Source organism: Nelumbo lutea, chromosome 6 (assembly GCF_056320005.1).
Source record: "Nelumbo lutea isolate HS-2025 chromosome 6, American lotus-T2T, whole genome shotgun sequence".
Taxonomy (NCBI): domain Eukaryota; kingdom Viridiplantae; phylum Streptophyta; class Magnoliopsida; order Proteales; family Nelumbonaceae; genus Nelumbo; species Nelumbo lutea.
The window spans coordinates 61,627,909-61,639,161 of record NC_142689.1 but is presented as its reverse complement, the minus strand read 5'-3'; the positions used below and the strand labels follow the sequence as shown (position 1 = coordinate 61,639,161).

The 11,253-nt window shown below is 38.0% G+C and overlaps 1 protein-coding gene across 1 annotated transcript; it reads left to right on the top strand.

Annotated features, from left to right (window-relative positions):
• Positions 1–198: 198 nt before the first annotated feature.
• LOC148849173 (oxygen-evolving enhancer protein 1, chloroplastic-like) lies at positions 199–1,703 on the top strand. The gene is made up of 2 exons (XM_088948233.1): positions 199–666; positions 866–1,703. The coding sequence occupies exons 1-2, from the start codon at positions 427–429 to the stop codon at positions 1,622–1,624; spliced, it is 999 nt and encodes a 332-aa protein (XP_088804359.1). The 5' UTR covers positions 199–426; the 3' UTR covers positions 1,625–1,703.
• Positions 1,704–11,253: the final 9,550 nt, after the last annotated feature.

Below are 11,253 nucleotides of genomic sequence, written 5' to 3'. Positions count from 1 at the left end.
TGTCAAAAACTTCAGGGAGGTTTTTGAGTTTTACCCTTTGCCTTAAAATGATTTTCCATCGTAGTTTGAGGGTGAAAAATGACCCTTTCAATTTTTTAGGGTACAAATGGCTTTTATTTACAAAGTTAAAGGGTTATCATAGCCAATAATCAAATTCTAAGGGTTAACATAAAAAGGAATTTTATTTATCCCAAGACCAAAATAGTGCCACTTGTCAAACAATGACATGAACGGCATAACCAGAAGCCACCGATAAGAGATTTCCTTATCCAATCTCTTATCCGTCTCACACGAACGCCACCCAAATACTCTTCTTTTCTGCCTCCCTTGCCTTGAATATACAAGCATTTCATTGTAAGTAATAAGGAGTGGGAGGGACCTCTCATTGGAGGAGGAGAAAGCAAAACAGGCGACAACCAGAAAAAAATGGCAGCCTCTCTTCAAGCCGCGGCAACTCTCAGGCAGCCGACTAAGGTCGGCGTACCGGTTAAGGGCGGGCTGCAGTTGAGATCCACTCCGACCGTCTGCAAGAATTTCGGCTTCGACCCATCTTGCGCCAGGCTCACCTGCTCTCTTCAGAGCGATCTCAAAGAATTGGCTCAGAAATGTGTTGATGCCACCAAGATCGCCGGTTTCGCACTGGCTACCTCAGCTCTAGTGGTTTCGGTATGTCTTAATTACCTTCTCTTGCGGATGAACTAAATTTTGGGGAATTGATGGAATTTACTAAAAAAAATTAAAAATCCGGGTCTGTTATTCACTGGACTAGGGAGGGTTTACTCATTCTTGATTGGTTTCCTCTAACTGTATTATTGTAATGGGCATATTGGGAAGCACTACTTAATGGAAGTGGTGTGTGTTACAGGGAGCAAGCGCTGAAGGAGTCCCTAAAAGGCTAACATACGATGAGATCCAGAGCAAGACATACATGGAAGTAAAGGGAACCGGAACCGCGAACCAGTGCCCCACAATTGAAGGCGGCGTCGACTCTTTTGCCTTCAAGACTGGCAAATACAACTTGAAGAAGTTCTGCTTGGAGCCGACGTCGTTCACAGTGAAGGCGGAGGGTGTGAGCAAGAACGCCCCACCCGAGTTTCAGAAGACCAAGCTCATGACCCGTCTGACCTACACCCTCGACGAGATCGAGGGACCCTTCGAGGTGTCCCCCGACGGAACAGTTAAATTTGAGGAGAAAGACGGGATTGACTACGCCGCAGTTACGGTTCAGCTCCCGGGAGGCGAGCGAGTGCCTTTCCTGTTCACCATCAAGCAGCTCGTAGCCTCCGGCAAGCCTGAGAACTTCGGAGGACAATTCCTTGTGCCATCTTACAGGGGCTCATCTTTCCTAGACCCCAAGGGAAGAGGTGGTTCAACGGGTTACGATAACGCCGTCGCATTGCCCGCCGGTGGAAGAGGAGATGAAGAGGAGCTGACCAAGGAGAACATAAAGGACCCATCATCCTCGACCGGAACGATAACCCTCAGCGTGACCAAGAGCAAGCCGGAGAGCGGTGAGGTGATAGGAGTGTTTGAGAGCCTTCAGCCATCTGATACTGATTTGGGAGCAAAGACTCCTAAGGACGTGAAGATCCAAGGGATCTGGTATGCCCAGCTTGAGTCGTAGAGGCTGCACTTTTGTTTTTTGGCTCCTGTATGCAATCTTCGTGTCGGATTTTGTATGAATAGAATGTCCGCTTTTGTTATTTTTCTGTTTTACGTTACAAAGACAAACACTGTTGTTAGCTACTCCTATATAGGACGTTGGACGCTATCATCTTGGAAACTACTCAAATCAATAACCAGCCGTGTAAATGCTTGAGACAAACACTGTTGTTAGCTACTCCTGTATGACGTAGCTAGTAATTCGTGTGTGAAATTAGATGATGAGCTGCTTCGTTGGAGGTGAAGTATATGTTTGGCATCGATGCTGCAGTTGAGCACCGTTTTTCCATATGTGCTGATGATATGTGATTTGCGTTTTGCAACAACTTTTTCTGTTTGGTATCATTGCTCCAAGAAACATTCTGTTTGGTGTTATTATTTTAGGAAATGTTTTTAGACAGGCACCCATTATCCAATGCCACATCACTGTTCTGTTGGCATCAACGGGCTGCAGCTCGTCAAATTTGGCATCATGACTTCCCGATTTTTGAGACGTGGGTTGGAGTATGGAAAAGCGGTTCCAAACAAATGCTCGTTTCCTGGAGCACCGTTTTTTCCGATGTGGCACCGTTGCTCAAGGAAGCGGTGACGATGCCAAACAGCCCCAAAGCCAATTTGCTTGCAGAATCATAAGACGTATGCCAACACGCCACCACCTGGAAATTGTCTAAAACTCATCATGAGTTTTCAACATTTCTCTTAAACTCATCTTAACTTTTCAAAATGTCTAAAACTCACCATGTCACTAACTTGACGTTAAACAGATTAATAGGTGTTAATATATTACCGTTTTAACCTTCATAGAAAAATATAGAATATATACAAAATAAATTAATGGGTGTTAATATATTACCATTTTAATATTTAGACATGAAAAAATGAACAAATCAAAAAATATTTTCAAATATAAAATACATATAAAAACATAAAAATTACAAAAAAAATATAAAAAATTATAGAAATTGCAAACAAAATAAAAAATTATTTTCAAATTATAGAAATTGAAAAACAAAATCAGAAAATAAAAATTGTACAAAAAACACCAAAAATTATAGAAGAACATAGAAATTACAAATAAATAACAATCAAATACAGGAAAATTTATAGATTGTAGAAAATAGAAAATGTAAAAAAATAGAAATTATAAAAAACATTGGAAATTATAACAAAACACTAAAAATGCCAAAAAACAAGAAAATTGAAAACCGAAAAAGACCATTTTTCCTCTAACTTACTATTCAAGGGTAATTTGGTCATAAAAAATTTTATTTATGCTGACATGGACACCTCTGTTAAGAAGCATTAGCGGTGCACTAATGGAGGGTGAGTTTTAGAAACTAAAAACTTACTAACATGGTGAGTTTTAGACATTTTGAAAAGTTGTTGTGAGTTTAAGGGAAATGTTGAAAACTCATGGTGAGATTTAGACTATTTCCCTAAACTATTTTAGAGAAAGGAATATTAAGATATTTAAAATATATTAAATAAATATTTAAAATATAAAGTATACTTAAATGAAAAATATATTTTAAAAACATATTAATATATATTTAGAGCATAAAATATTAATATACATATATACATACATACATATATATTTATGCATGTATTTATGTATATATATGGTTAGGTTAATTTGGTTTTGGTTGGTTCACAAATGTCCAAATTGAAATTGATCCAACTTGGTCGTTTTAGGAAATAATAAAAAACCAACTAACTCAAGTCAAATTAGGTTGGGTTAGTCAGTTTCATCAGTTTGATATACAAACTTTGTTGAAATTAATTATTGTTATTTTTCATTGTGAAAAATATTAAAGGTAATATATAACATATAAATAATTATTAATTATTTAAAAGTTAAAATATAAAACATTGCATACTCTTATGCGTTTTTATTGTTTATCGTTCGCTTAACAAAAACTGTGCATTGCACGGTCCCAGATAATATGCATATATAGATACATCTTTGCATGCATATTAGCTATATATGCATACTTTTTTAATAAACCATACCCATATCCATACATGCATACATATACACATATAGGGGTGTATATGTGTTACACTGCTCACTTTTGTCCATCTATCTCCATGGTCCAGGGTACTACTAGAATTTGGTCCGATTGTAGAGTTTTAAGCAAACCCACACTACATATGCTTTAGGTCTCACCCTGACAATTGAGACAAGCCACTTCAACCAACTTGGCAGCACATTAGTATAAGTCTTGGTAGGATAAATCTTCTTAGATCTATTTAATGGCAGTGAAGATTCTAAACTAACATAAGCATCATAAGTGTCCAGTTTAAGGGTATTACACGAAAACACACCAATATAACAAGAATCAAATATGTACTTTTATTCATTTACAATAAATGTCATAATGTACATCAATCTTATTGGAACTAAGGTCTAACAACTACCATTTGCACTTAGGTCCAATCAGGTACAAGCCAGATGTTAGACAACGTATGCCCTTAGCTCCAATTAGATTGATGTACTTGAAAACATTTATTGTAAATGAATAAAAATGCATAATTGATTAATGTGTTTTGGACACTTATGAGACTCGTGTTAGTTTAGAATCATCACAACCGTTGGATAGATCTAGGGAGATTTATCCTGCCTAGGCTGACACTAATGTGCTGCCAAGTTAATTGGGGTGATTTGTCTCAACTACTAGGGTGAGACCTGAGGTGTATGTAGTGTGGGTTTTCTTGAAACCTGAACCAGACCAAATTCTAGTATTGCCTTGGACCTAGGAAATAGATGGGCGAAACTGGAATGTTATACCTAATCCTTATACTCGATTATGGTACTGCACTAGGTGTCGAATTGGGTTGTTTTTTATATGCCAATCAGTGAAATCCTTAGAGAGGGTCAAAACCTGGGTATGTTGGGACAGTCCAAGAATTCACCTGTGTGGGTGATCATAGTGACAGGATCAGTCCCTTTGTCGGACAAAGTGAATGATCAGGGAATGCACTCTCTCTGATGGAAACCTAAACTACCGACAATTGATTTCAAACATTGAGATTTGTTTTGCAAAATATATTTATATAGAGATATACATATATATTATGGTTTCAAAATGTTTGCAAAATATTTTAATTCTTGGGATCCATGTGAGTACATAGTGTAGCACTATTCCTTGTAGCCGAGGGAGAGGTCATCTCTTGTTAGGAAGTGTTTGATCATTATGGGCTGAGAGGTTAAGTGTAAGACCAGTGAGGGTAATACTTGATGGGCTACTCTTGCATCTGCCCATAGTTCTTGGGTTTTCATAAGTTGTCTGGATCCAAGAACCATTTAGTGTAAATTCTTGGCCATTAAGAGCCTATGGTGATGGACTCAGGGGTTCACTATCTCCTACAGTGAATTCGACCAGGCCTTGTAACAAAGGCTGGGTTGAACCCATGTGGCTAATGTGTAGATCAATGTTTGGGTCCCATACCATACTAAGTGAGCACATAAACTTAATGGGCCTAAAGTTGGGCTTTAGTTAATTAAAAAGGAGACAAGATAGGATTTATAATCTGATTAGGGTTAGCTGAAGGATAAGATAAGTCTTATCCATTCAAGAGTCCAAATCCCAATATTAGATTTGGATTAAGGAACTCTCTCCTAATTGGATTAGGAGGCTGGTCTTGAGAAGGGTATAAATAAAGGGGGCAAATTCCTCAGTTACATAGTATAACAATCTGTAGAGTTCTTCCCTGTTCTTGCCACCCCTAACCAATTTGATCTCCACTTTTGAGAGTGATCAAGAATTGTTCTTGATATTACTTCTTGGTAGAAGAAGCATTCTAAAGTCTTGCCACCCAACCCTTTACTCCATTCTTGCTGAAGAGTTATCCTGTTGATCCTGCTTCACAACACACTGTGTCATCTCCAGTGTAAGCGGGTTTTAGTTTTCTCCCTGGGCATGAACACCTTTATTGGGAGTTACTGCTACTTCGTATCAGGTATATCCCTCTCCTTCATTTGGTTTCAGATCTGACCTGGTTTTGGTTCAAGATTAATCATTGCAAATGCAGTTTTCTAAAATAGAGAATGCGATTCCTAGATAAAAGAGAGAGAAATTTTTGAAATTTCGCTCAACCTTCCTACAGGGTTCAACCATCCATACAATGGATCTCTCATCCCTTCACCAGTGTCCCACATTTCCCATGTGTTTCTCAAACACTTTCTATGTCAGTAGTTTAGTTAATGGGTCTACTACATTTTCCACTGATGCTACATTTTGAATCTAGACGTCCCCTCTACCAAGAATCTCCCGTAGTATGTGGTACTTCCTCTCAATGAGCTTTGACTTCGAATGGGCTCATGGATCCATATCCTAAGCAATGGCTCCAGGGTACTGGAATGGGTGATCTGCGGGCTAGAACTACTCCTAATTCTTGAATGAACTCCTTCATCCAAACGACTTCCTTAGCAGTTTCACTTGCGATAATGTACTCGGCCTCAGTTTTAGAGTCTGTTGTGGGCCCTTGATTACTGCTCTTCCAGCTAACTACTACATTGGACCCATCGTAAAGATGAAACCATATGTAGACTTTCTATCATCTGGGTCTGATTGGACATCGACAATTGGTATACCCTAGGATATGTAGTGAACTACCATCGAATACCAAGCAAAACTCTTTTGTCCTTCAAAGGTACTTGAGTATGTTTTTCACAACTATCTAGTGCTCTTGTCGTAGGTTAGATTGGTATCTACTTATTACACTCATGGCCTGAGCACTGTTTGGTTGAGTGCACAGCATAGCATACATGGTGCTCCCTACGGATGAGGCATAGGGAATCGCTCTCAAGCCTCAATATCCTTAGGAGTATTGGAAGACATACATTGGAGAGAGTGACTCCGTGCCTAAAAGGAACATTTCCTTTCTTGAAGTTTTCCATGTTGTATCTTGTCAATGTAAGCAAATTGGGATAATCCTATTATCCTCTTCGATCTATCTCCATAGAGTCGAAAACTAAAGATATAAGAGGCTTCTCTAAGATCTTTCATGGAGAATTGCTGTGAAAGTCATACTTTCATCGTAATTAACATTCTTACATCATTCTCAATAAGTAGAATGTAATCTATATGTAGAACCAAGAATGTAACCTGATCTCCCACTATCTTCCTGTAAACACAGGGCTCATCCGGATTTTGCTCAAAGTCAAACCGTTTGACGATAGAGTCAAACCAGATGTTACAACTCCTAAAAGCTTGCTTAAGTTTATATACGGATCGATTAAATTTACACAATGTGTTCCTGACCTGCAATAATGAACCCTTGTGATTGCGGCATGTAGATATCTTTAGTAAGATCTCCATTCAGGAACATGGTTTTGACATCTATTTGCCAATTCTCTTAGTCATAGTGTGCTACTACAACTAACAGGATCCTTATGGATTTAAGTATGGCCACAGGTGAAAATGTTTCCTTATCATTGATTCCTTCTTTCTGAGTGTACCCTTTTGCCACAAGACAAACTTTATAGGTCTTAACTTTACCATGAGGACCCTTCTTCCTCTTATAAATCAATTGCAACCAATTGCTTTTACCCTAGGGAGCAGATCTTCTATAGTCCAGACTCCATTGGTCTCCATTGAGTCCATCTCAGCTCTCATGGCATCTACCCACTTCAAGGAATCTATCTCTAACATAGCTTCCATATAAGTCGCAGGATCCTCCTCACTGTTTATGGCTTCCATCAAGTAACTTTGTTGATCATTGCCGTAACAAACTAGAGGCTTAGATACCCGGGTAGACCTTTTAGGTTCGTTATTATTTGGAGTTTGTGGGACATCTTCCACTACCCCCGAGCTTTCCCCATCAAGAACAACTTCCTGATAATGATTGTTCAGGATGTAATCTTCCACAAGGAAGTAGGCATTTTGACTGTAAAACAATTTTTTCTCTTTTGGATCATAGGATAATTATCCTAAAGAGCATTTGGGGTAACCTACAAATAGGCAATGACTAGTCTTGCAATTCCAATTTGTCAGCACTTGTTCTTTTAACATGTGCTAGACAACCCCAAATCTTCAAGTGTCCTACACTTGGTTTATTACTAGTCCAAATCTCATATGGAGTCTTAGGAACTAATTTGGTTGGAACCCAATTTAACATGTATATTGCAGTCTTTATTGCGTAACTCCAAAAGAATGTAGGTAGTTTCGAGTGTACGAGAAGTGATCGAACCATATCCAATAAAGTATAGTTCCTCCTATCTGACACACTGCTTATTTGTGGTGTAGTAGGAGGAGCTAACTGTGAAACCATCCCATTGTCCTTTAAGTAGTCCTTAAATTCCTTGAAGAGATATTCACCTCCTTGATTTGATCAAAAGGCTTTGATCTATCTCTCCAATTATTTCTTGACCTCTTGCCTAAACTCCTTGAACATTTCAAAGGATTCAAACTTATGTCTCATTAGGTACATGTAACCATACCGTGAATGATTTTTAGTAAATGTTATAAATGTCCAAACATTCAGGGGACCACATACATCAGTATGTATTAGGCTAATCGTGCCTGTAGATCTTTCAAGCTTTTCCGTAAATGGTCATTTCATCATTTTACCTTAAAAGCAAAGTTCACAGGTTGGAAGATCTTCTATAGTTAGAAAATCCAAAGGACTATCCTTCACCAACGTTGTGATACAACCTATATTTATGTTGCCAAGTTGTTAATGCCATAAGCACATGGGATTAACTGTTTCACGTGTTCTTTTCTTGGGGATTATTTCCAACGTAGTTTCGGTTAAGTTAGTTTCTAGAGAAGGGTGGAGAAAGGCAAGAAAATAAATCATAGGGAAGTAGTGTGATGTTCTTGGACAACCTGCAAAACAAAGATTAATCGTAGGTAACGAATTCCATATCCACAAACTCATATTGTAAATCTTACATCTACGTAAGGTCTTCTTCTCCTCTATGCAATCTGACACTTCTTCCAATGTAAAGAAATAGAAACGCCCTAATTTCTATTAATTACATCAGATAAAATCCTATACATTTTGTTTAGAAAATAAAAAGAAATTATTTACTAGTGTTTCCTGAAGCGCGTCGTTAAACACTTCGAAACACCAGTTTAAACATTTATAATTTTTTCGTTTCTCACAACAACTATAAATGTAGTAAATGGTGAGAACATGTCATATCCACAGGGAAGCAAGGGAAAAATAATTACATACTTAGATCCGAGAGAGAGAACACAAAGGGGAGTTACAGATATATAAAATTAATTAATTAAAAAATGGATTCCATTAAAACAAAATTCAAACAATACTGAGAATAACAAGTGCATAAAAATAAACAACAGAAAATAATAAATAAAAGGAACAAAATAAAAATGTCTAAGAATCTGATCAGAGGTAGAAGTCTCTGGATCTCTCCTTTGACCCTTGAACTTCTCGAGCTAGGCCTTCTGTCTTACTTGGCCGAGTTTTAAATCTGCAGAAAAGAAATAAAACACAAATTAAATCTAATAAAAATAAATTTTCATGAAGGAAAAATTAAACTGGAAATTAAAGAACATAAAGTAATTCTAAAATTGAAGAAAAAAATGTTGGGATTCAAATCCAGAGGTGGCAGTAGTGGTGTTGGGGAACTACAATTAGGAACCCCTCCTCTTGCTTGGGCATCCTCCTCTTCCTCTACCCTTGAACTTCTCAAGATCGGTCTTCCTTCTTACATGGGTGAATTGACCAACCCCTTCTACAGGGCCCCTAGGACCCTTTTTGTAGAGAATGGTGGATACAACTGAAAATAGGGAAAAAGATGGGTGGCGACATCTGAGATTTAGCAAAGTTAGGGATGCCCTAGGGTTTCTAATGGATGGTTAAGATGGTTTTGGGGTGATCCTATGGCTGAAAAAAAAAGAGAGGGCGCCCAATATTATGTAGGGCTAAGATTTGGATGCCTAGAAATGGAGGGTGGAGATTAAACACCTAGGGGTGGCTAAGGTTTTCTAAGAGTGAAAATATTAGGTTAAAAAGGCTCCCTAGGGTTTGCTAAGGAGAGGGGAGCTTGGTAATACAATAGGATGGGTGCCAACTGGGTTTAGCAGTTAGGAGGCACCCTCCTGTTTTCAGTTCTTTACAAAAACACCATTCTCTAAGCTGGTCTTTATACCAGCTTCCAAAAAGCTACACTTCAACCTAGAAAACTTCCTAGTTTTCTACACAATTTGCATAGAGACCCTCAGAGGTCACATAATTGATTTTAACTAGGAAAATGGTACACTTTGACTATTCTAAGGTTGAAAATACCCCTGAATTAATGCCCTTAAGGCATCAAAATGCAGGGTTATCATTTACAGACCAAAATCTTGGCGCCATTGAATTTTTCGATCTCCATCACACATATTGCCTACACAACCATGAAAAAACCATAGAACCATTCCATAATTTACTAAGAATAATAATGATTAATTTTTAGATCATTCACCACATTACTGAGAACCGAATTCTCAAAGAAAGGCAGATTTGCACAAATCAGGTAGAACAATTCTGCTTATTTGCGCAAGTTCAAATTTGGTTCAAAATTTGAACCATGGATCTGATACCACTGATAGGAAGGGAGATCCATCATATGGATGGACGAACCATGCAGGTTGGTAGGGCAAATTTTCAAAAATTTTCTCCCTTTTCAGGAATCTTATTCTCAATTTTAGAGAAATTGCATTTCTCAATGATCGTTCTTGAAACAAATCAGACCAAATTTGAAACTAAAAATGGAGAGAGGGTAGTACCTGATACAAAATTAATAAAAACTCCCAACGTAAGTGTTCATGCCCGAAAAGAATACCAAATCTGCCTCCACTGAAGACGACACAATGGATGTTGAGGCAGATCATCAATATGGGTTCTTCAGCAAGAATCATGTAGGGTTGAGTGAGCATGACTTCAGATTGTTTCTTCACCAAGAAATAATATCAAGAACAATTCTTGATCACTCCAAGATGTGGAGATCAAACTAGGTAGGGTGGCAAGAGCAGAGGAAGAACAAAATTGTAGAAAATAATAACTTCGGTCATGAAAAGTTCGCCCTGCTCCTTTAAATAGATCCGAAAGAGATAATCTCCTAATCGGATTAGGAGTTTCTTGATCCAAATCTTTATTTGGATCTGAACTCTTTAAGTGATATGGATTATCCCTTATCTTATTTGCAGATCATATCAACTTCTCCCAATCCAATTAACAATTTCCCAATCCAAATCTTTATTTGGGTTTGGACTCTTTAAGTGGATAAGAGTTATTCTCTTATCCTTATCTGTTGATCCATACCCAGATTCACTGCTATTTAACTAATCAAATTAAGCTAGTTTGAAATGGGCCTTAAGCCCATTAAGTCACACTGCTCACTTTACCATTTAGATGTTGGCTAGTTTGGCTCTCTTTGTACGGCGTGGGGCTCTAGCATTGATATACACATCAACTACATGGGTTCAGCCCAGCCTTTGTTACAAGTTCTAGCCAAATTCACTATAGAACACAGTGAACCCCTAAGTCTATTAGTATGGGCTCTTAATGAGCCTAACATTTACACTAAATGGTCATTGGGTCCATCCACCTTATAAAGGTCCAAAGACTGTGGGT

What these genes read in the sequence shown, in the direction of transcription:
- LOC148849173 (XM_088948233.1), top strand. Translation starts at nt 427, where the DNA reads ATGGCAGCCTCTCTTCAAGCCGCGGCAACTCTCAGGCAGCCGACTAAG. An exon ending in CCTCAGCTCTAGTGGTTTCG is followed by an intron (nt 667 to 865) that starts GTATGTCTTAAT and finishes TGTGTGTTACAG; the next exon opens with GGAGCAAGCGCTGAAGGAGT.